The 26,348-nt window shown below is 41.9% G+C and overlaps 1 protein-coding gene across 14 annotated transcripts; it reads right to left on the bottom strand.

The window, feature by feature from the left end:
* NEK3 (NIMA related kinase 3) lies at positions 498–26,344 on the bottom strand. 14 transcript variants are annotated; one of them, XM_013980480.2, is made up of 16 exons: positions 26,256–26,344; positions 23,513–23,681; positions 21,628–21,721; positions 21,442–21,539; positions 19,198–19,281; positions 18,550–18,617; positions 18,367–18,453; positions 15,680–15,734; positions 11,939–12,139; positions 10,871–10,943; positions 8,043–8,092; positions 5,669–5,771; positions 5,016–5,162; positions 4,605–4,760; positions 1,759–1,885; positions 498–1,077 (listed from the first exon to the last, which is right to left on the bottom strand). In XM_013980480.2, exons 2-16 carry the CDS (start codon positions 23,627–23,629, stop codon positions 996–998), a joined length of 1,542 nt encoding a protein of 513 aa, XP_013835934.2. In that variant the 5' UTR covers positions 23,630–23,681; positions 26,256–26,344; the 3' UTR covers positions 498–995. The 14 variants fall into 14 exon arrangements, with proteins under 14 accessions (XP_013835934.2, XP_005668441.2, XP_020920943.1 ...); XM_005668384.3 differs by having other exon boundaries at positions 4,623–4,760; positions 5,016–5,159; positions 8,043–8,089; positions 26,256–26,341; XM_021065284.1 differs by having other exon boundaries at positions 4,623–4,757; positions 5,016–5,159; positions 8,043–8,089; positions 26,256–26,339.

The raw sequence follows: 26,348 nt of genomic DNA, 5'->3' as shown, positions 1-26,348 counted from the left end.
TCCACATTTCAGCAGATGCTTATTCATGATCCTACTGTGGTTTTACAACTATTTCCCCCTCTTGCTTCCTAGAGCACTGTTCCCTATACCAGGCCAGGCTTATGCTGCTCCCACCCTTGCTCCTGGGGGATCCCCTGGGAAGAGCCTGTTTCTTTAGTAAAACATTCTCCTGTCACTAAAGCAGCATGGCATTAAAGGACAGGCCCCAGCACTTGTGTGGCACGGTGACCCATCCATGTTGGGATCCTGCCCCCCCATTAGTTCCACACCAGTGTCGGCTACTTCCTGAAGGAACTCCCCACCTTTGGTCCCTCTCCGTTTTTGTCTACAGGACCGCCAATTGCTGGTAAGATCTGTAGCTCGTGCCACTCTTCCCATGGCTGAGCCTCCAATCGGGCTCTTTTGTACATCCCTTTGTATTTAAGGACAGCTGGCAGCTGCTGAACATCATGGATCGTCACCCAGAAATGGGTCTTATTGAAAAACCACACACATTATTACGTTATAATTAATATATTTAGATGCTCAAAACTCTAGTAGATGTAAAAAGAGCTACAAAGTAATAAGCACAAAGCATAACAACGCAAATAACAACATTACGGGCGGCTGTAATGGACCAAGGCCAGCAACCCTATGAGGCAGGCATTCTTAGCCTCGTTTTGTGGTTGAGGAATTTCAGGCTCAAAGAGGTTAAATAAGTTCCCACCATCAGACAAGCAGTAAGTGGTCACATTCAATTTCTATTTCTGACTGCAAAGGCCAAACCCCAGATCCATTCCGCTCATGCCTTCTCTTTTGAATTCAAACACTCATAGGAGTTCTAGATTTTTTTTTTATACCTTATCATACTAACCAAAACAATTTTAAATATTCAGTTTCCCTCTTCATCCTGTTTCCAAAGGAAAATATACATCCCATGAGCTAATTATTATCCAACCATCAATTCCTCATGTTAAACATGCCCTCACTGTGACTAAGGAACACTCCACTGGGCGTTATCCATCACACGCTCCTTGCCAGCCAGCTCGCTGTTTCAGCGCCGATACCCAGTCCGGACTGTCGTCTTCCTCAAAGTCCCTGCAAAAACAATTTAGATATTAAGCTTCCATTGAAGGAGCACCGTAAATATTTGTCAGTGGGTTCACAGCAGAACACCACCACAACAATACTTATATTTTTGAAAAATGACCTCCCTAAGGCAACTGTATAGAGAAAAAATTGGTTAGCCTTCCAAAAGATCACTTCCTTTCATTGTCTCTGTAACTTTTTCAATATAAAATCCAATGTATTAAAAAAAAAAAAAGAGTTTCCATTGCAGCTCAGTGGGTTAAGAACCCGACTAGCATCCATGAGGATGCAGGTTTGATCCTTGGCCTCACTCAGTGAGTTAAGGACCCGGCATTGCCACAAGCTGCAGAACAGGTCGTGGATGTGGCTTGGATCTGGTGTTGCTGTGGCTGTGGCTATAGTGTAGACCAGCAACTATAACTCCGATTCAAACTTTAGCCTAAACTTTCATATGCTGCATGTGCAGCCCTAAAAAGAAAAAAAAAAAAAAAATTTCAGGCTGAACAATTACAAACACACAGCTCAGCCAAGAATTCTATAATAACATATCACCCATGCCAGACAAAAGATCAAGGTATAAATATTCGTGTATGATATAAAGTAATATAACCAGCTTCTCCTAAACCAGAAACAAATAAGGTACAATTTAAATATGTGCGTGCACGGCAGCTATGGGTATATCACACATACGTGTCCTCCTCATCCAGCCCAGGTTCAAGTCTCTCTGGATCCAAGATGACAGAATCGTGACCTCCATCAACATCGTCTGATGCTTCTGTCTCCTCAGACAGGGGGCCTTTAAAGAACCCCTCTCCACCTTCAGAGGAATATTGACAGAAATTATGCCACGTTGAGCAGTATTTACTTATTTCATGCATGCTGGACCAAATTCCTCCAATGCTTGTGGGCAAATTGAAGGCAATTCCATGTTCCATATTTTTCTACAGTGCTCCCCCAAGCCTGATTTCTGGCATGAAACAGACCCAGGAAATGTCAATCAGTATGTGTATTCGTTTTTTAAATAGCACTTTCTTCAAAAGAAAAAAATTTAGAAAACTACAATTGAAACCTTCAAATATAAGAATCTATACTAAAGCATTGAAAGTTGTCTTTGGGAGTTCCCTTGTGGTACAGTGGGTTAAGAATCCAGGGTCATCTCTGCTATGGTGCAGGTTTGATCCCTGGCCTGGGAGCTTCTGCATGCCATGAGCGTGGCCCCCCGAATTAGGGAATTAATTCCACATGCATACCTTTAAAAAATTTTCCAGATGGTAATTGCTTTCAGATTTTTGCTTACCAAATGAGAACCTAACATTAAAATGTGAGTTAAATCTTTTTTTTTTTTTTTTTTTTAGTGTATTTTTTTTTTTTAAGGCCCCACCTGAGGCATATGGAGGTTCCCAGGCTAGGAGATGAATCAGAGCTGTAGCTGCCAGTCACAGCCACAGCCACGCAGGATCCAAGTCGTTCTGTCACCTACACCACAGCTCTCAGCCACGCCAGATCCTTAACCCACTGAGCAAAGCCAGGGATCGAACCCAAGTCCTCATCGATACTAGTTGGGATGGTTAACCACTGATGGTGGGAACTCCTGGGTTAAATCTTTATAAAGATCCTTTCACAATAGAGCTATGAGACATTTTTTTAAATAGTGACTTTCCTGAAGTGACAAAAACTTCATCGCTGGACTGGAAACAAAAACCAGGACGGATAACTGCTGGAACCAAGGTCATGATCACCAACCTTCCCTCACGTCTTCCTCTTTTGCAGCCACCTCGCCTGGAGACTTACAGTCGGCACAGAACTCGATCAGAACACATGATAAACAGCTCTCAGATTATCTGCTTGTGTGCTGGGCTCTCAACTGATAAACTTTCAGGGAAGGAGTCATGTTTTATTCTTTCATAAAAGAATCTCAGAGTTCCCGTCGTGGCTCAGTGGTTAACGAATCCGACTAGGAACCATGAGGTTGCAGGTTCGATCCCTGCCCTTGCTCAGTGGGTTAACGATCCGGCGTTGCCATGAGCTGTGGTGTAGGTCACAGATGCGGCTCGGATCCTGCGTTGCTGTGTCTCTGGTGTAGGCCAGCAGCTACAGCTCTGATTCGACCCCTAGCCTGGGAACCTCCATATGCCGCGGGAGCGGCCCAAGAAATGGCAAAAAGACAAAAACAAAAACAAAAAAAACAAACAAAAACTCAACCTAGCATATGTTAGGCACTCAATAAATCTTGATCAGTAAACACATATGGCTAAATCTGTTAGGATAAATACAGTCGACACTTGCCACTCCATCACATGCTCTCCCTGGCGTAACTTATCTTAGATCCTAAACCAAGCCAGGCGGCTTTAGTAACTGAATTATCAAGATTGCACACACATGCACACATATATACACACCTTAATATAGTCCTTTGGCCTAGATGTCTAAGGATAGTATCATAAAAGTTTATATTGTCTGATTTTATTGAAAATGTCTATAGAAACAATAAAACAAATCAAATCCGAATTGTTCTTTCTTGAATTCAATATAATAGAATTCAAGCACAGAGCCAAAGAAATCTTGAAGTTCCTCGAAGTGCACTAGGATGAAGTCTGAACTGCAGGGTCACTAAAGCAGGGGGGTATTTGCACAGTAAAAACAGGCCACTCTTCAAAGTGGTTGCATGATATTAAAATGAGCAAACAAATGAGCGGACAGAAGGAATGAAGCTCTATGGAAAATTAATTATAGCATCAGATTGGCTAGAGGAGATTTAAGAAAACCTAAAAATACAATGCTATGAATGATTTTATAACTTTGTAAGATCAAAGAATTTCTGGGGGGGCGGGGATTGAGAGCTATTATCTAATGGATACATGGTTCCTGCTTTGGGAAGATGGAAAGTTCCAGAGATGGACGGTGGTGATGGCTGCACCACAGTGTGAATGTACTTAGTGCTTCTGAATTGCACACTTAAAAATGGATTAGCAATGAGATCCTGCTGTGTAGCTCTGAGAACTATGTCTAGTCACTCATGATGGAGCATGATAATGGGAGAAAAAAGAATGTATACATGTGTAACTGGGTCACCATGCTGTACAGTAGAAAAAAAAATGTATTGGGGAAATAACAATAAAAAAAATTTTTTTAATGGTTAAAATGGTAATTTTTTTTTTTTTTTTTTTTTTTTTTGCTTTTTAGGGCGGCACCCACAGCATGTGGAAGTTCCCAGGCTAGCAGTCAAATTAGAGCTATAGCTACCCGTCTACACCACAGCCACAGCAACGCCAGATACGAGCTGACTCTGCAGCCTACACCACAGCCACAGCAATGCCAGATCCGAGCGGACTCTGAAACTTACTCCACAGCTCATGGCAACGCCGGATGCTTCACCCACTGAGAGAGGCCAGGGATTGAACCTGCATCCTCATGGATACTAGTGGGGTTTGTTTCCACTGCACCACTACGGGAACTCCCAAAAGGGTAAATCTGATGTTACATATACTTTAGCACAATTAAAAAAAAAAAAAAAGCCAAAGGGTTTCCAGAGTTACATAACAGACGTGAATCACCTGGTCTGTAAATTGTGTATGTCTGAAATGCCAGGCTGAGATCAGCGTTCTTCAGGATGTTCATCAAGGTTTCGGGCGTATCTTTGAGCCACTGCTTACGGGCATTATTTTCACTGTACTTTATTACAGAACCACCTGCTCGGGAAAAGACAGAAAATGAATGCCAAGTAAAAAAGCTTTTAAGCATATAGCTTCCAGATCGTATTTCAGGCAAAGCCAATGATATTTTACCCTCTACTCAAAACTGTTTTACTCGCTTGTATGAGCAGTGCTTTGGTGTGTAGCACTAAATATCCTTCAGAGTTACATTAAAAAAAACCCAACTCTAGTTCATTAAACAACTATTAGAGAATGTTCTATAATAAAATAACAGTATTCAATCTGACTACTAACCTCTATCATCCTCTGCTGTTAAACTGGAGGTGAGAATGGATGCATTTTCCAAAGCTCTGAGAGCGGAACCAGATACATTTTTCTCCCAGTGTCCCCGGACAGGAGCTGGTGAACTGGCTTTCCTCGGATGGGCTGCTTTAGTGTCTGCTTTTAAAGGGCAAGGAAGGCTGGCTGAGCATGTTCTTTTATTTATTCATCTACATCCACACATATATTTCTCTAACAACAACACAGAAGTACTGTCTTTCTCTTTCAAACGCTGACCTAATGATAATCTTTCAGGTCGAAGTAGTAAAGGAAATGAAGAAAAAAATCCAAATGAAAAGATAAAGCTGATCATTAAACTGAATTTTTAAAATTACTATGTGCATACTCACATATGACAGAATGTATAAGAATGAAAGCCAGAAAAGACTTAGGTACACACTGTATATATACTATGTTTTTTTATGGCGGAGAGCACAGCAAATACTCATTTATTTTTCTGAAGGCTTTTATTAATAAACACGATTTTCTCTTTTTAAACAGGTAAATAAAATATTCTTGTAACATTAAATAAATTCCTGGATAAGCAAAGGTTGGGTGGAAACTGGTAACCCTTCTATACTCCCCAGCTCCCCACTAAGACAATGATTAGAATCTGAATAACTTACCTTTCTCTTCTCTGTTTACTCTCCTCAAGGCACTATCAGCCAGGTTTGTATTAATGCTTTCTATGTCACTGTGGCTACCCTTTCCCCCTAGTTCTTCCCTTTGCTTTAAAAGAGAGTAAAAAATAAAGATTAAATAATGCTTGAATTGCCACAAAAAAGGGAAGCAAATATGCAGAGACAGCTATTTTCATTTTAAATAAAGATTAATGAATTAAACATTAATAATCATGAACCCCAAATATACATGTATACTAACAGTCACATAATCATAGACATGTAAATTAAAACCATAATATAGGAGTTCCTGTTGTGGCTCAGCGGAAACGAGTCTGACTGGTATCCATGAGGACGCAGGTTCGATTCCTGGCCTCGCTCAGTGGGTTAAGGACCTGGCATTGCTGTGAGCTGTGGTGTAGGTTACAGACATGGCTCGGATGGCACATTGCTGTAGCTGTGGTGTAGGCCAGTGGCTATAGCTCTGATTCGACCCCTAGCCCAGGAACCTCCATATGCCACGAGTGCAGCCCTAAAAAGACAAGAAAAACCCACAAAAACCCATAATGCACATAAACACATATGCATATTAATGGTCATCCACATAAATACTCCCATCAATATCAATCATTGCAAATATGGAAAAGATATCTAGAAATAACAGATATTTGAGAGGTCTTTCTAGAGGAAACGGGTAGTGAAACTTTCAGTATGGTTTGCTGAATTGGGCTTTTCATGCTGGAAATATCAAAATGAGATATTTTATAAAGTTGCTGCACAGACAGGCCCCAACTTACAATGGTTCATACGATTTTCAACCTTACGATGGTGGGAAAGTGATACATATTTAGCAGAAATTGCATTTCAAATTTTGAATGTGGATCTTTCCGGGCCAGTGAGACTGGTACTCTCATGACGCTGGGCAGTGGCTCTGAGCACAGCAACCAGTGAGCCACTGATCTCCAGGGTAAACACCCTACACTTAACAACCATTCTGTATCCAGACGACCATTCTCTTTTCCACTTTCAGTACGGTTTTCAACACATTGCACCAAATATTCAACACTTTATTATAAACTGGTTTTGTGTTGGAAAATTCTGCCTGACTGCAGGCTAACGTAAGTATTCTGTGCACATGTAAGTTAGGCTAGGCTAAGTTTTAATGTTTGGTAGGTTAAGCGCATGAAACGCCTTTTCGACTGGGGGGATGAGATTTCTGTCTTGATTGTGGTAATACACATAGGACTGTATAAAATGACCAAAATTCGTCAAACTGCATGCTAAAAGTGAGTACATTTTATTGCATATAAACTATGCCTCAATAAAGCTAGAAATAAACAGATATTACTTTGCAAAGAAAAAAGGAGAGGAGTAGAATATATTACATTTGTAGCAATAATGGGGAATGGTGTTATTTATTTACAATCCAAGAGTCATTCAAAAATTTACAAGTTTAATTATCAGTACATTCCATAAACTGAATAATTTGTTATCAGCACATCTTTGCCTTTAGGAGTTAAAAGTTTGGTTAAAATGGTGAAGAAAGAAAAAAGTTATCAACAGGACACGAGTTCCTGGTGTGGGTGCGGCAACACTGGGAAGTAGATTGGCGGTTACTATTTATGACTTAATTGCAGCTGTCATATAAAACTGCACAGCTGCCTAGAGCCAAACAGGACCTTGAATTACAAGAGGAAATATGTCCACTTGATTTGTGGGATATGGAGAGGCACGAAAAGTTTTTTAAGAGAAAAATGTCACAATCAAAATAGTTATCTACATGTTATTTCACCATAAAAAGGAAGGTAATTCTGATACAGGCTACAACATGGGTGAACCTTGAAAATATTATGCTAAGCAAAAAGAAGCCAGACACAAAAGGACAAATACTGTATGATTCTCCCACTTATTTGAAATACCTAGAGTAGGCAAATTCATAGAAACAGCAGAATCGAGGTTCCCAGGGGCTGGGGCAGGAGTGCGGGTGGGGAAGAACGGGTAGCTTTGGTTTAATGAGTTTCCATTTGGGGTGATGAAAAAGTACCATGTTAAGTAATGCCATTAAGTTCTATGCTTAAAAACTGCTGACATGATAAATTGTATGGTATATGTGTTTTACCACAAAAAACCCAAGTCAACCAAAACCCAGGCTAAAACTTCCATGGCTGTAAGCAGGGCCAAGTTCTGTCACATTGAAACCACTTGTCAGCAATGATTAGAAATGAAAAAAATAAAATAAATGTTGATCTGCGGCTTGGCTGGTACTGCAGGGTCACAGCGAGCGGTAGGGACCAGGCAATAGTCTTCAAACATCTCACAGCACCCAGTGATGCCAGGTACCCAGTAGATGGTTTTATAAATTTAACTTTAAAGCACTTACCGCTGTGCTGGCTTCATTTTCCAAGGCTATCCTAATTCTGCTGGGATCTGCTTAAAGAGAAAAGAGAAGATAGAAAGAAAGCACAGACAGGCTTCTAATGTGATTTTTTTTTTAATAAAGCCAGAGAGACAAAGACAAATGAAGTTTTTACAGTCAAAGAACCAAAGCATTAGCCCGGAGACTGATATCAAGCGTTAATCGGCTAATAAAACACCTCAGCTGTTAAAAGAGGCTGCTCTGCTGTTTTATTCGTGTGTGTGTGTGTGTGTGTGTGTGTGTGTGTGTGAGTGTGTGTGTGTGTGTGTGTGAGTGTGTGTGTGTGTGTGTGTGTGTGTGTGTCTTTGTAGGGCCACACCTGAGGCATATGGAAGTTCTCAGCCTAGGGGTTGAATTGGAGCTTCAGCTGCCGGCCTGCACTGCAGCCACAGCCACCGCCACCACCAGATCCGAGCCACATCTGTAACTTATACCACAGCTCATGGCAATCTTGGATCCTTAACCCACTGAATGAGGCCAGGGATCGAACCTGTGTCCTCATGGATGCTAGTCAGATTCATTTCCGTTGAGCCATGCTGGGAACTCCTGCTGTTTTATTCTGAACATTAACATCTGAAAGTAAAAACATCTCTGTCCAACCCATTTAGGCAGCAGGAGGTAAGATGCTGTGTATATGCAGACATTATCACCTTTAGCACAAGCTAGCCACCCAGCCTGTGCTTTTCCTGACAGCAATTACAGCAGGTGGAGCAGGCGTCCCTCCCAAGAAATCAGCTGCCTGTTCTCAGATGAGGGACACGCAGGAGTCAGCGAGAACTCCAAGAACTCCAGAAACTGGTCCTTTGGGTGAGGACAGTTCCTGCTTGATTTTCTGCTGCTAAGAGCCTACAGTCCGTGTTCCCCACTCACTCAGCATCTTACAATTGCTGTTGAGCATTTATGATGACAGGCACCTAGGACACAACAGTAAGTGAATTAAGACACCGTCCCTGCACTCACACAGCTTTCACGGCTCTGGTCTCACTGTCTTCAGACTAGGTGGAGATGCCACCAGACACTGATCCCAGTATGGTGGCCCCTCCCCAGTGGTTTATGGCTCTTTTTTTTTTTTTTTTTTTTAAGAAAATGTAAAACTACACTTCCCTGTCTTGAAACTACATTACCTTGAAACTTTTCTTAAACTGTTTATATTGTTGTTGTTGCCCTGCATTTGAAAACTAATTTCCCCCTATTCCCGGATGTGAACAAAAGCTATGAAACAGCACTTGACACTAAACACTAAATTAACACTAAAACAAACTGCTGAAGCAAAGGTAACTGACTACGTTTTAAGAAAAGGAGAAAATGCTGAATTGTAAGACTGAAGGGTTTACAGCTCTAAAAAAGGTTTACATTTTTACAAAAGGAATATTTAAAATTAAACTCTAAGAGGAGCTCCCTGGTGGCTCAGTGGGTTAAGGATCCAGTTTATTGTTGCTGTGTCTCTGGTTACAGCTATGGCTCGGGTTCGATCCCTGGCCTGGGAATTTCCCCATGCCGTGAGCGTGGCCAAAAAAAACCCCAAAAAATTAAACTAAGAAAACAGCATAGTTTAGAAACATTTCTTTGAAAGGAACACAACATTGTAAATAAACAATACTTCAAAAAATTTTTTTTGACAGAGTTCCTGTCATGGCTCCGTGGAAACGAATCTGACCAGGATCCATAAGGACACAGGTTAGATCCTGACCTCACTCAGTGGGTTAAGGATCCGGCATTGCCATGAGCTGTGGTGTTGGTCACAGACACGGCTCAGATCTGGCATGGCTATGGCTGTGGCAGAGGCCTGCAGCTACAGTTCCCATTCGACCCCTAGCTTGGGAACCTCCATATGCTGTGGGTGTGGCCCTAAAAAGACAAAAAAAAAATTTTTTTTTTAAATTTGGAGTTCTCACTGTGATGCAGCAGGTTAAGGACCTGGCCTTGCTGCAGCTGTGGAGTTCATCACAGTTGCTGTAGCTCAGATTCGATCCCTGGCCCTGGAACTTCTGGTCACAACTGTTATCTTTGTTGGATGTCTTCAGAGAGAAGATCTGAGTCACTCATGGCAAATGAAAAGGAACCAAAAAAGCTTAGAAAAAATTAAGAGATGACAACTTCCGAGGAGACAATAAATTACTTTGAAATGTGCTCAGGATTGACTACAGATGTATGGAAATTTTGTGCATCTGTTATGTGGACAATCTCAACTTTTGAAAAGACTCTATTTTGAAAAATTTTGTTTATAAGATGGTCCTTTGGAAACTTGGGGATAGAGTTTCCTAAAAGATGCGCAATGTATTTTCATGGTTAGAAGGCTTTTACCTGGCCTGTAACATACTAGAGTAAATACGGCTCTATTAATGAAAGAGAACAATCTTTACGTCACTAAAATCTCCAAATTAGGCTTTTTTGAACCCTGGGAAACTAAATGTATAAGGTTCAGTACAGCATTATGTCTAAAGGAACAAAAAGAAAATTTTGATTTGAGGAGTATATCTGGAAATCATCGCCAATAACTTGAAAATTATATTTTTTCTTTTCGCTATATTTAAAAAGATAAGCTTTCCTTGGAGTTCCTATTGTGGCTCAGCAGAAACGAATCTGACTAGGAACCATGAGGTTGCAGGTTCAATCCCTGGCCTCACTCAGTGGGTTAAGGATCCGGAGTTGCCGCGATACAGCTTGGATCTGGTGTTGCTGTGGCTGTGGCTTAGGCCGGCGGCTATAGCTCTAATTAGACCCCTAGCCTGGGAACCTCCATATGCCATGGTGCAGCTCACAAAAAACAATCAAACAAAAAGCTTTCTTACCCTTTTTTCTTGGTGTACTTTGCTTAGATTTTTTGGTTTCTTCTAATATCTGTTCACCATATTCTGTGATGATCTGAAAATTTAAGGCAAAGAATTTAAAAATGTGAAATACACTCATCTATAGGTACTGCCATAAGATCATTTATATTAATGAATGTTCTTCCCCACAATAATAAAGGTGAAAAGTAAAAATTTCATTTGAAAAAATCCATGCAGAGAGTTCCTATTGTGGTTCAGTGGATTACAAACCTGACTAGTATCCATGAGGATGTGGGTTTAATCCCTGGCCTTGCTCAGTGGGTTAAGGATCTGGTGTTGCCGTGAGTTGTGCAGACTGGCAGCTACAGCTCCAATTTGACCCCTAGCCTGTGAACTTCCACATGCTGCAGGTGCACACCTGAAAAAAAAAAAAAAAGAAGAAGAAGAAAAGAAAGAATCCATGCAATTTAGACAGAAAGACAAATAGACATTTATATATATCCAGAAAAAAAATCTGGAAGGATAATAATAACAACAACAACAATAATAAACTATATTCGTGATCACATTCGGGGACTAGCATTGTCAAAAGGAGAAGAGGAGGAAAGTTTTAACCTTTTTTCCTTTATTTTTAAAAATATTTATTTATTTATTTATTTCTGTTTGCACTCATGGCATATGGAAGTTCCTGGGCCAGGGACTGAATCCAAGCCGTAGCTGCAGCAACATCAGATTCTTACCCTGGTATGCCACAGTGGGAACTCTTTTTGTGGCCTTTATTTTTTAAATTGAAGTATAGTTGGTTTACAAAGTTGTGTTAGTTTCAGGTGTACAGTAAAGTGATTCAATTATGTATACACATATATTCTTTTTCAGATTATTTTCCCTTACAGATTATTACAAAATATTGAGTATCGCTCCCTGTGCATTCCAGGAGGTCCTCATTAGTTATCTATTCTATATAGTCTGCCTGTTAATCAACTTTTAATTTTTTTATACATCTCTATCATTTGGATATTTACAAGCATGTATAACACATAACTGTGTTTAAAAGACAACAACCACCTGGAAACTGTTCACATACCATACCTCTGGGGGTAAGCATTTCTGGATGAGCCGAGCTAAAGAGCCCCTGGAGAGAAGCGTAGTCGCAGAAGGACGATGTGAAGGATTCTTTTTAAACATCTGCTTGATGAGATGCTGAAGCTCATAGGAATAATGGGCTGGCAGTGGGCTCATGGACCCCTGACATACTTTAAGGATAAGACTTTTCCAACTATTTGCCTGGAACTAGAAAGCAAAATTGAACCATAAAAGCAGATACAAGGAAAGAGAATGGAGATACGAACATACCAGCTGAACTGAATTCATACGCATTAATTTTAGAAATGTTTCTTCTTAGAGGCGTTGTTAAGGGACTATCCCAAAATCTGATGGTTGCTCAGGAGAAAGGTGAACATAAACAGCAAAAGCTGTCCCCATCTAGAGGAAGGCTTACTATCAGTGCCTGATGAGTACTTTATTCCTCCAATCACTCTTTTTGCAGATAGGCATATTTAATATATTTTTAAAATGAAAGTAACACACACATAAGTCTTTCATCTTTTTTTTTTTTTTTTTTTTTTTTTTTTTTTTTTTTTTGGCTTCATCCAAGGCATGTGGAAGCTCCCAGACCAGGGGTCAAACCCATGTCATAGTAGTGACTGAACTGCTACAGTGACAACATTGAGTCCTTAACTGCTAGGCCACCAGGGAACTCACCACCTGTGGCTTTTTAAAAAGGCAAACGAGAGGATTTCCCTTGTGGCACAGTGGGTTATATAGCAAGTGCAATGTTTCTTTGCTTCTTCCCCAGAAACTCCCAGGCTGGCTCCCTGACAACATTCACTGGGGATGTCTCCTGTTTTTATTTTTATTTATTTATTTATTTATTTATTTATTTGTCTTTTGTCTTTTGTTGTTGTTGTTGCTATTTCTTGGGCCGCTCCCGCGGCATATGGAGGTTCCCAGGCTAGGGGTTGAATCGGAGCTGTAGCCACCGGCCTACGCCAGAGACACAGCAACGCGGGATCCGAGCCGCGTCTGCAACCTACACCACAGCTCACGGCAATGCCGGATCGTTAACCCACTGAGCAAGGGCAGGGACCGAACCCGCAACCTCATGGTTCCTAGTCGGATTCGTTAACCACTGCGCCACGACGGGAACTCCCTGTTTTTAAACTTCTATTGCAAAATCCTTTTTACTTTTCATGTCATCAAAGAAGTTATTACAACTGACAAGTAATAGAGTGGGATATAAAATGACATATCAGAATAACATTGTAAAAGTTTTCATCATATGATAAACATACTAGAATTAACATGAGGTGTCAGTCTTGGTAATGCTTAGTAAGAACATGATGGCATTCTGCCTTGGAGGTGTGTTATCCCTATTAATATAATATATACAAGTGAAGATATGAAAAAGGAAAAAATCAACATATAATAAAGGAAAAAATATAACAAAGGAAAAAATTCCACTAAGGAAAAATAAGACTGAAATTGCTTTGCCTCAGGCTTTTTAACCATTACACCAGTTTCTGCTTCCTAAAGGTTTGAGAACTGCTTTTGCCTTTTTTTTTTTCCCCCCACACCCACTGGCATATGGAAGTTCCTAAGCCAGGGACTGAATCTCAGCAGCAGCTGTGACTTCTGCCAGATCCTTTAACCCTCTGCACTGGGGTGGGGATTTAACCTGCACCTCTGCAGAGATCCAAGCCATTGAAGGTGGATTCTTAAGCCCCCGCACCATAGAGGGAACTCGACGACATGATTAATATAATTAACACTGCTGTCCATTACATACAAAAGGTGTTAGAAGAGTAAATTGCAAGGTTCCCATCACAAGGAAAAATATTTTTTTCTTTTTCTTTGATTTTGTATGACGATGAGATTCTAATAAAACCTATAAACTAATACACTAAACTTATTGTGCTAACCATTTCATGATGTACGTTATTTAAGCCATTATGCTGTATACCTTAAATTTACATAGTGCTGTATGTCAATCATGTCTTATTAAAGCTGGAAGAAAAAAAATAAGGCCTGAAAATAAAATGTAAAAACAACAACAACACATGCTCACGTCCAGGACACCCTCCAAGACTTTAATTCAATGAGTCTGATATGGATCTAGGCATCAGCCTTCTTCCCAGGTTTCCCCACATTGTTCTAATTACGCAGCTGGCCTGACAAGCCGCTTAAATTCAAGAAAGCCAACCTCATTAACGGAGCATGCCTTCCATCTGGACTGCTTTCATCTAGTGGTTGCGAAGGATTTTTCTTAATCTCCCACTCTCATGAGCTCTACGTGTTCTCAAGCACATCTGTAAAAAGGCTTGCTAGAGCCAAGTTCAAATCTGTGCCCAAAGGAAACAATTTATTTCTATGCAGAGCCAACACTTGATAGGGATTACCACACATTGTTAGTTTTGTGTACTAAACAACTGCTGAACAAGCAGGGCAAGTGGTTTAACCTCTTTTTTTGTTAAATTATTTTTTAAAAAATCTTTAAATAATACATAATATAAAAGAGCAACATCTATTTTTTCATGATATTTCTGTTAGAGAAGAAACTGGAATAAGTGAGATCTAACTGCAACAAGTTATGTATAAACATTCTGGTAAACAGGTTAGCAGTTCCTCAAACAGCTAAATGTGCAATTAACATGTGATCCATTTCCACTCCTAGGTATATATCCAAAAAATTGAAAACAGGGATTCTAACAAGTACTTGTATACCCATGTTCACAGCAGCATTATTCACGACAACCAAAAGGTGAAAAAAACCCAAATGTCCATCAACTGATGAATGGATAAACAAAATGTAGAATAAACACAGAACGGGATATTAAGTCATAAAAAGGAATGAAATTCAGACACATGCTACAACATGGATGGACCTTGAACACACTGTGGTGTGTGAAATAAACCAGACACAAAAAGGGGGAAAAAAAGGTATAATTTCATTTATATGAAATATCTAGAATGTGCAAATTTCTATTCATAGAGATAGAAAGTAGATTAAAGGTTACCAGGGGCTAGAGGGAGAGGGAATGAGAAGTTATTGATGGGTATAGAGTTTCTTTTTCCTGGCTATTGGAAAAGTTTTGTGAATAGATAGAAGTGATGTTGCATGATACTGTGAAATAACTAATGCTACTGAATTGTACATTTACAAATGGTTAAATGGTAAATTTTATGTTATGTATATTTTACCAAAATAAAAATATTAAGAACAGCCACCAAAAAAGGAAGAAAGGGAGGGAGGGAGGAAGGAAGGCGAGGTAAAATATAGAAATATAAATACTAAATCATGGTAATATTCTATTAGTTTATGCTACAAAAGTGGTTCAAGGCAGAGATGATAGCAACGGATGCATATGAAAATCTTATAATGAGAGTTCCTGTCGTGGCGCAGTGGTTAACGAATCCGACTAGGAACCATGAGGTTGCGGGTTCGGTCCCTGGCCTTGCTCAGTGGGTTCACGATCCGGCATTGCCATGAGCTGTGGTGTAGGTTGCAGACGCGGCTCGGATCCCGCGTTGCTGTGCCTCTGGCGTAGGTTGGCAGCTACAGCTCCAATTAGACCCCTAGCCTGGGAATCTCCATATGCTGCGGGAGCGGCCCAAGAAATAGCAAAAAGACAAAAAAAAAAAAAAAAAAAAGAAAATTTTATAATGAATTCATCCAATGAATTGGAACCAAACCAACTGGAATTTGACACATTACTTGGCACTTAGCCCGACCCAACCAGAGGCTGCTTTTCCCATTCTGCACACCATACTTACTGGATGTTTAAGGGTACAGAGTTCATAGAGAATGCATCCCAAGGACCAGATGTCACTGGAAGCATAAAGAAACAGTGTGATGATGAGGGGGTTATGAGTTATATGAAAAAATACGCATTTTCTAATACAGAAAATGAAAAATGACTCCACCTTTAATAAGAACAGATATCACAAGTATTTCCCAGCTATTGAAATAAAATACATGGCACTTCTGGTCTAACACTTAGATATTAACAGTAATATTCACAATAAAACTCCCTGCTCCCCAGCCCTGCCCCTCCGAATCCAGATGGTTCAGGTCTCACTTGGTACTGGGTGCAAGAGGGAACATCCGTGGACTCAGATCATCATGGATGGATACCTTCTCAGTGCAGCTTCCACCCAGACCATCTGGGCACAGCTCAGGCCCTTGGTCACACCTCCTGATGGACAGCGCTCTGTGCCCCGCTGGCTGGCTCTGAGGGACAGTGTTCTTATTCTTCTATGAAAGAGCTTGTCAAAACTCCACCGAGAGTTCTACACTTTGTCCCATATGCTCACCCTTCTTTAAACTAAGCACCTGCTCTTTGCTCCAGCATTCTCACCACCTACCTGGCATCCTCCAGACTTCTTCCTAAATGATATTCTCTTCATTTTTAACTATGGTTTTTATCAACTGCTTCCCCCAACTTTTAATTTTTTAAAGTTTGAAACCTACAGAAAAGTTGAAAATGCCGACATGCCCCTTCCTAGGCTCCCAGGGCATCAACATTTGCCACGTTTGCCTGCTATTCCCTCTTCCATCTAGACTGAGCCTCTTGAATAAAAGGCTGCAGACCTCAAACACTTCCCCCCTAAAAGCATCAGCACGCATCTCCTGAGAGGGATATAATACCATGATCACATCCAAGAAATGTAACCTTAATTCAATACAATTATCTAATATTTTGTCCAAACTCAAATTTCCTCAGTTGTCCCAGGAAGGCCCTGGATAGCTGTTTTGTCTCCAACTTGGTCAGTTTGACTCTTAAAGGAGCCTATTTACTACTGATTGTCATGTCCTTTTCAGAAAGAAGCTTGGCAGAAGATAACAAGAGACTTCAGGTGTTTCTATTGGTAGGAATTCATGCCAAGAATATGACAGATGGAGTTCCCTTTGTGGCACAGAGGAAACGAATCTGTCTAGCATCCATGAGGATGTGGGTTCGATCCCTGGCCTTGCTCAGTGGATTGGGGATCTGGCATTGCCATGAGCTGTGGTATAGGTCACAGACAAGGCTCAGATCTGGCTTTGCTGTGGCTGTGGTGTAGGTCAGCAGCTGTAGCTTCGACTCAACCCCTAGCCTGGGAACCTCCGTATGCCGTGGGTGTGGCCCTAAAAAGACAAAAAGACCAAAAAAAAAAAAAAAAAAGAAAGAAAGAAAGAAAAAGAAAAGGAAAGAGCAGGATGCTAAATCGTATATACAGTACATAAACCACATTTAGGGGAAAAAGAGAATAGATGAGAAAAAACAAAAATATTGGTCGTTGTATAGACGTGGGTGATGGCCATTTCCCTTCTTCTATATCATGACATTTCCTCCCACTGTCCACTCACCCCATCATGGGCACATATCACTTACATTCAGAACAAAATGTTTTCAATCATAAGGACTTCATACTACTTCTTGTAATCAATGAATCTATCATTCAAATGCTTATTATCTAGTCCTGTAAATGTAAAACCGAATGACATAATCCAGGGGTTCCCAAATTTTGCAGCACGTGGGAATCAGTTGGTGATCCTGGAAAATACTGATGCCTGCTTCCCACCCCCAGACATTCAGATTTAACGGGTATGGCTGCAACTTGTACTTGAGAATTTTTTTTTTTTCTTAGAGCCGCACCCGTGGCATAGGGAAGTTCCAGGCTAGGGTCGAATCGGAGCTGTAGCTGCTGGCCTACACCACAGCCACAGCCACACCACATCTGCAACCTATACCACAGCTCACTGCAATGCTGGATCCTTAACCCGCTAGGCGAGGCCAAGGATGGAGCCCGCGTCCTCATGGATCTTAGTCGGGTTTGTTACCACTGCTGAGCCACGACAGGAACTCCTTTTTTTTTAACTCTCCCTTTGGGATTTTTAATAGCAGGAGCAGCAAGCTTTGAGAAGCAGTGATGTAATGCATACTGTCCCTAGAAATGACTAGACTTTCAGCCTTTATATTTAGCTCCTCGCAGCTCTGATTGAGACAGTTGAAAACAGTCTAGACTCTTTTTTGGGGGGAGGGGGCGGCATATGGAGGTTCCCAGGCTAGGGGGTGAATCAGAGCTGTAGCCGCCAGCCTACGCCATAGACACAGCAACGTCAGATCTGAGCTGAATCTGCAACCTACAGCACAGCTCATGGCAAGGCTGGATCCTTAACCCACTGAGCGAGGCTAGAGATCAAACCTGCGTCCTCATGGATGCTAGTCAGGCTCGCTTCTGCCAAGCCACAACGGGAACTCCTATCCAAGACTTTTGAAATAGTATTCTACATTCCTTGCTACGTTTATTTTATTATCTTTTTAGGGCCACACCCACGGCATATGGAGGCCTGTGAATTTAAATTCTACACTGCTTTCAGATATATATCTATACATAAATTTTTAAAAACTTCCTCTGTAGACTACGATGCCTGTCACCCAACAGTCATCCTTGCCCCAACGAAATACATCACTTACCTTTTATTGTTATATGGCAAGTTTTCCCAAATTTCCGGGGGCACATAATAAGGTGTTCCCACATATGTACAAGCAAACGCCATGGGACTAAAAGGCACATAAAAAGGCACAAAATAATTACAGAGCATTTCTGAATAATGGATGTGTTGATTACTGTCACTGCTATAGAACAGACATACATACTTGGAGAGAAGACGGGCAGATCCAAAATCGCCCAGTTTCACTTTTCCATTTTGGGTGAGGAAGATATTCTGTATTAAAAAAAGAAGCAGCAGCAGCAGCGCTCAGATTACATCTTCCATCCAAACATAAGGCAGAGCGCTCAGAGAGAGAAGCTGTCTTTCAAAGCCTGCTGATGATGGCGATTAGGGGTAGAAATGCTGACAGCCGAGTCCCCAAAAGGACGACCAAAGAGACAAGACACCCTCTTGACAGCCACACACTCCTCTGCTTGGGAATCCAGGATGACTGCTTAGAAATCTAACGGGCAGCTTCCGATTGTGTCAGCAGACCTGATGCCACCAGAGAACCTGCACCAGGGTAACTGTGGACGGCAGGCCCCAGTCTCAACCATTCGCTGTCTGAGATCACGTGGTCTTAGTAAGTGCTCGCTACGAACTGGGACATATTAACATACACCAAGAGATTCAATGGCATGTTCTCGGGTAGTAACTTATTTGGCAAGGATAAATATTACACTGACAAATACTTTTGAACTAAATAAAAACACCCCCAAAGGAAAGAGGATAGCACAGAAGAAGACAGTGCAACAGTGTTTGATTTTCTTTTCTTTCTTTCTTTTTTTTTAGGCCCCAAATGTACTCCACTTACCTTGGACTTGATATCTCGGTGTAACACACGTTTCTTGTGAATGTGATTTACTCCAAGGCACATCTGTGTAAACCAATTAAGTATCTGTAAGAAAAGAAGCATGCAAATCTGTAAGAACACAATAATTGGTTCATGGTAACCCAAAATTCCAAAAAAATCATCTTCGTTGACCTGGGTTTTACATAATATAAGTATAGAACTCCTGGCGTTCCCACTGTGGCGCAGTGAGTTAAGGATCTCACTGCAGCAGCTCAGATCCCTGCAGAGGTGCAGGTTCGACCCCGAGCCAGCATAGTGGGTTAAGGATCCGGCTGTGGTGTATGTCACAGCTGCGGTTCAGAATTTCCATATGCTTGCAGGTGTGGCTGAAAAAAAAAATAGGTGCAAAACTCCTAAAAATCACATAATTTAACTAAGTGTCAGTGTTGCCTGGAGAAATTCAGAAGAGCTATGAATCCCATGTTTCATCACCTTATGTATGATCCAGGTAACAATTTATTTAAATAAATCTCTCACTATGTTTTTCTTGTATTCAACCAAAAGAAGTCTTTCTTTCTTCCGCACTCCCTCCCTTCCTTACTGCACCCATGACATGCAGAAGTTCCCAGCCTGGGACTGAACCTGAGCCACAGCAGTGACAACACCAAATCCTTAACTGCTAAGCCACCAGGGAATGCCATTGAAGTATTTCTTTTTTTCTTTTTCTTTCCTTTTCTTTTTTTTCTTTTTTTTCTTTTTTTTTGCCACACCCAAGACATGTGGAAGTTCCTAGCCAGGGATCACACCTGAGCCACAGCAGTGATAATGCCAGGCCCTTAACCCACTAAGCCACCAGGGAACTCCCACTGAAGTACTTCTTAAATAAATACATGAAAAGGTAGTTCACCACTTAGAAAAGAATATGCTATAAGTTTTTATAGCGGATTTTCTTTTACTTTTTCAGAATATTCATGTTAACATTAAAAGATTTCATTATATTATCAACAATCCTCTGAGATCAGCATTTTCTGCTTATAAATCCCCAGTCAATAGTTCTCTGAATTTCCAGGTGTCCACAATTAAATGTCAAATTATATATATTTTTTTCTATTTTGCTGCAAAGATCCACCCATTTGAAGCCAAGGCTGCCCTCCTAATAGAGAACCCATATCTCAACAACGTAACTTCTTTTTTTTTTTTTTTTTTTGTCTTGTTGCCTTTTCTAGGGCCGCTCCCATGGCTTACGGAGGTTCCCAGGATAGGGGTCTAATTGGAGCTGTAGCTGCCGGCCTACACCAGAGCCATGGCAATGCGGGATCTACGACCTACACCACAGCTCAGGGCAATGCCGGATCCTTAACCCACTGATCCAGGCCAGGGATTGAACCCGCAACCTCATGGTTCCTAGTCGAATTCGTTAACCACTGAGCCACAACGGGAACTCCCTCAACAACATAACTTCTAAATGAACAATATTTATACCAATATACTTTCATAACACATTATACCCTGCACCAACTAAGCCCCAATAAAGCTGCATATTTGAATATTCCAATATTTAATACGCAAATTTCCATTAAAAAAGGCAGTAAGCATTTTAAGGGAATACGCTAAACTGCAGAAGGAAAAAGACTAAGAGAAGGTACTCCCCAAACGACAGAAATACAGGCTTCATTCTTCAGATGATCTGGAAATACAAAAGAAGACCAATTGCCTTCTAAAATGTTAATACAACAGCAAAAATTTTAAGTATCTAATACAAAATATGATGAGGAATATAATTTTGAAATTCTTAACATGGAAGTGTTATTCTTTTTCTCTCTCTCTTTTATTTTATTTTTCCCTTTTTTTGCAGCACCCATGGCACATGGAAGTTCCTGGGCCAGGGATCAAATGCAAGTTGCACCTGCGACCCATGCCACAGCTGAAGCAATGCCGGACCCTTAACCCACTGCTCCGGACCGGGGATTGAACCAGCAACACCACAGAGACAAGCCGGATCCTTAGCTGGCTGCACCACAGCAGAACGCCAGAAGTGTTATTCTTTGATATTTTATTAACTTATATCTATTTTACTTCCTAAAAACATCCCAGGCAGTCACATCCTGATGACACACTAAGCAGGAGCAAGGATACAGAAGTGAGTTATTTCTAGTCAGTATGACAGGTAATCACAGACAGTAATCCTTTTATTTTAACTTACAAATTTCATGAGAAAAGTCCCTTTTAGACTTTGAGGAAAATTTATGCAAGTTGGTCTCTCACCATATCTTCAGGAAACAACTTTCCCTTCTGATGTTTTATCTTCTGCATGAGGTCCCCTCCATCGCAATATTCCATCACAATATACAGATGCCCTTCAGCTAAGACAAATGCAAGGCTCCATAAGAAAGCTGCAGTGACCGTGAATCAAATTCAGATCTGTATGTACTGGGGGAAATTCATATTTACCTTCAAATGACTCTTTAAAGGCAACAATATTGGGGTGTTTCATTTTGGCCAACAGAACAGCCTCCTTCCTAGATTTCTGTGTATCGGAATGAGACTAGAAAAAGATTTTAAGAAAGTGTAAATATAATGCTTCATTTTAAAATAGATGGGTCTACGATATCATAACAGTTTGTAGGATATTTCATGCTAGGTGCAGTTTTGTAGCACCGCACTTTGACTCAGCCTAAGTCTGCCAAACTCCACGAGAAGACACACTAAAAAATCTTTCAACTCTGGCTCTGTGTATTCTGCATGCGTAAGTGAACACTGTATTTACAAGCATAGAGTGTAAACATCAGCCTAAGCACAACCTGACTTGGAGAGCCAATATGCCACCATCCATAGTAGGTCCTTAAAGAAAAACTAGAGATTTCATGTTTTTACTGTTTGTACCACTTTATCAGTCCACTGGTCCAGATAAATACACACACACACACACACACACACACACACACACACACACACACACACACGCACACACGCTGGGGTATTACAGCAGCAAGGATGGACAAAGACCACACATTTCCAAAGCTGTTAAAGCTGTTTATCCCCTAACTTACTCTATGAGGGTAAAACCCTGAATGACCTATCTTACGATTAAGAAACTACTATTGATCATGTCCCAGCACAAGGGGTCTCAGACCAGCAGCATTGGCACCAACTGGGAACTTGTTAAAAATGCAATTTCACAGGCCCACCAAGACCTCCTCAAACAGAAGCTGGGGGAAAGCTCAGTAATCTGTTTTAACAAGCCCTCCAGGTGATTCTGAGGCCCACTCAAGCCTGAGAACCACTAAACAAGGTCAAGAATGCAGTGAGAAATAACGATTCTTACTCTGAGAATTTTATTGAAATGTATTTTTTTTCTTTAGGGCCGCACTTGAGACGTGGAGATTCCCAGGCCAGGGATTGAATCAGAGCTGCAGCTGCTGGCCGACACCACAGCCACAACAACGCCAGATCCTAGCCACGTGGGCAACCCACGCCGCAACTTGCAGCCATGCTGGATCTTTAACCCACTGACCAAGGCCAGAGATTGATCCCGCATCCTCATGGATACTAGTCAGGTTCCGAACCCACTGAGCCACAGTGGGAACTCCTGAAATGTATTTTTAAAATATTGATCAAAACATTATTAAGCAGCCTCCATGGCATGGATTTTTTCATATGACAACTATGTTACACAGTGACAAATACAGATGACCCCTGAATAAGGTTAGGGGCACTGACTTTAAGAAGTTGAAATTCCCAGTACAACTGGGCCTCTGTATCCGAAGCGCTGCATTCAGTTTCACCCACTCTCTGATGGGACAGCACTGTTGTATCTACTATTGAAAAAAATCTGAGTAAAAGTGGACCCATGGCAATTCAAACCTGTGTTGATCAAGGGTCAACTCTATGCATAAATCAGCACCTATAAACTAATAAAACCCATAAGTGAATCCACAGAATAGGTTCCTTGATACCAAAGGTTAGTGTTTTAGGTCTCAGCTCTTCATTGTATTTTTACAGTAATATGTAAAAATGTTCCTTTTTTCATTAATATGGCACCTGGGTTGCTTTTTGGCAGCTTCCCCACACCCTTGGGTATGCAAAATTGGAAATTACTACAAATTATTCCCATTGAGGTAAAATAAACAGCAATCACCACCCAACCCTTGATTGTTTTTGTTAATTACAATATCCTAAGAACCACATAAGATATAATCAAGACCTCCTAAAGCTAATGCCTAAACGAACTAAATGTTTTGCACAAAGAAGCAATTCCATTTTGATCTCAAGAACTTATTTTTCTATGTAAATAACAAGTACACGTTCAACATGAGCTAACTGCGTTAGCAGTGACCTTGGGAAGTCGTATTTCTTTCATGGCAAACATCCGATTGCTGTCTTCCTGCTGAACCAAGAGGGCTCTGCCGAAAGAGCCCTGACCGATCTCTCGGAGGACCCTGTAGCCGTCCATGCTGGGCGCCCGCGCGGCCGGCTCCCCTCTGCGGTCACCACGGGCTCTAGAACTAGATTCAAAAACAGAAACATCTGAGAATTAAATTTATTTTCAAAGGGCAGATTTAAATCAGAGTAGCTCTAATCACCACGACAGGGCAATGTATTCCTTTATTCACCCAACAGGTGGACACTAAGGACCGTGCCAGGTTTTACAATCCGGAGCAAATCTCTCAGGACCCAGGCCATCACGCACAGTCCAAGGCAGAGGCAACGCCGACCTCCACAAAGGCGGGGGATGGGGACGAGTCTCAAGGACTTGGGGTGCGGGTGGGTGGGGGGGCCCGCAGAAGAATGGGGGGACGGTTAGGAAGATGATCTTTAAACTGGAACCTGAAGGAGGAATGGAAGCTCTCTGGGCAAAGAGAAGGGACGTGTGAATGGCAGCGGGAATGGCATATTTAAGAGCAAAAGAGAGCCTGTTCAAGTCAAGGAATTGAAAGTGGACTGAACAGGGGGGTGGGGGGATGTGCTTGGCCTGTGGGATGGAAATCCTGAGAAATCAGATTGTTATGATCATTATATAACTACCGATGTGATACATTCATTTGAGTAACAAAAAGAAAAAGAAAAAAGAAATAAAAGAGAAAGTGGGCTGAACAGACCTGGGAAGGCAGACAGGCCCTTGTCTGAAGGTCATGCATGGTAAGCCAAGTTCAGCTTGCTGGATTTTAACCTCGGGATAATGAAGGGGCTGTCTTGGAAGAGTTTTAACCAAGAGAGCAGACTTATCTACTAGAAAAATTATTCATGATGGCTGCAGAGCAAGGGCAGAGGGAAGGGGGCTGGAGCAGGACTCCTACCTTAGAAAAGGTAGAAAATGATGACGCAATGGAATGGGGTGGTAGAATGGGGGTGAAGAAAACAAGAAGGAAAGATGTAGAAAGAATCCGCAAGACTTTTGGTGACAGACTTATGGGAGGGGCAAGTCTGGAGGCGAGGACAAGGTAGACTCAGGCGTCTGGTGTTATGTGGGCAAATGTTGATACCATTCACTGAGAAAAGGGGAGGCATGATGGCCTGGCTTTTGTTTGATTTTTCTGGCGGTGGGAATGGGGTGGGCTGGGAAAGGCTGGGGAAGGGATACATGGGCTCCTCTGGGGACATGCTGGGTTAAAGGTGCCTGGGACTCAGAAGAGATGTTCAGTGAGTCTTTGAACTTCAGTCTCCCTTTTTCACTTCCTGGATGAAGCAGCTCACTAGATCTCTTACCACATTAGAGAGAACGAATTCCTAACACTTTGCCTGGTACACAGGAGGCTCTAAAAAGGATGGCAGCTATTATTACTATTAAACCTTAGAAAGTGGATGCTTTTTTTCCCCCTCATTACAGAAAAAACACCAATGAATTTACTTGATCTTCACAACATTTCCTTGTAGTATTGTGGGTTTTTTTTGGTTTTTGTTTGTTTTCTTTGGGTTTGTTTGGTTTTTTTAATGGCTCACTTAGCGGCATATGGAAGTTCCCAGGCCAGGGATTTAATCGCAGCCATAGTTGAGACCAAGGCCACACGTGCAGCAATACCAGATCCTTAACCCACCCTGCTGGGATCCAACCCGCAACTCCACAGCGACCACAGCCATTGCAGTTGGATTCTTAACCCATTGGCCATGAAGGGAACTCCCATAGTGTTTTATTTTTATAAAAATCACACCAAAAAGAATCATGAAGTCTAGGGAGCTTGGTGGATAAAGCAAAAGTCACAAACCAAAACCTACAGTCTAGCAACCTGCAAAACTTTGTTCACGTTTATCTAGAATCACCAGGAAACTCTAGATATAATTTCTCCATATAACCAAAACAGAGGCAAAGACTTCAAAAACAATTCTTTTCAAGGAAAGTTGTCTTTCAGTATATGACCCGAGAGCAAAAAGGTCTTTGCCGCTAATCTAACTGACCCCTGGTATTACACGATTTGATAAGGGGACCTAGTTTTCCCATATTTTTATTCTTTTTTCCTTTGGGTCTTTATTCTATGAATGTACAGTAACTGATCAGCAAGAGCAACCACTGGATTCCCCTTGTGACTCAGAGGGCTACGGAGCCAGCAGCGCCACTGGGCGCAGGTTGAATCCCTAGCCAAGGAACTTCCACCTGCTCCGGTGAGGCCAAAAAAAAAAAAAAAAAAAAAAAAGAGTAAGCACTGACTTATCTTGGCTGAAGACTACATTTGGTCGTTTCTGCGCACGGCTGCCCCTGTTACTCTCTTACATCTACGAGCTCATCAAAAGACCTGCATACACTCTGAAGGCGACAAAAGCGCCCTTTCACAGGCTATATGGATCAAAAACTAATAAAGTGATTTACAAATGCAATGGTAGGATACAGCTTAGAAGGTGCGTCCGGTAACCGCACCACGGGCAAGACTCGATTTTCATTCTGGGAGGAGTCGCTCCGCCTCGCAGCCCCGCCTGAGCTGCCCCGCGCCCCGCAGGCCCGGGTCCCAGAGCGCTGGCTCGCGAGGGAAGCTCGTCTCCACCGCGCGTGGGCGCCCCCGCTCCCGGCCTCGCGCGCCCGCGCCCGCGCCCCGGCCGCGCGCCGCGCTCGCTCCCGCGAAGGCTACCCGCCAGGCACGGCCGCTCACCCGCTGCCCCCGCGACCCGAGTCGGCTCTTCGGCCCCCGAGGCTGGCGCGTTTCCGGGGGGCGGGCCGGCCGGTCGTCTCTCGGGTTTCAGGC

This window comes from Sus scrofa, chromosome 11, assembly GCF_000003025.6.
Source record: "Sus scrofa isolate TJ Tabasco breed Duroc chromosome 11, Sscrofa11.1, whole genome shotgun sequence".
Classification (NCBI taxonomy): Eukaryota; Metazoa; Chordata; class Mammalia; order Artiodactyla; family Suidae; genus Sus; species Sus scrofa.
This window is presented reverse-complemented; position numbering and strand designations above follow the sequence as displayed.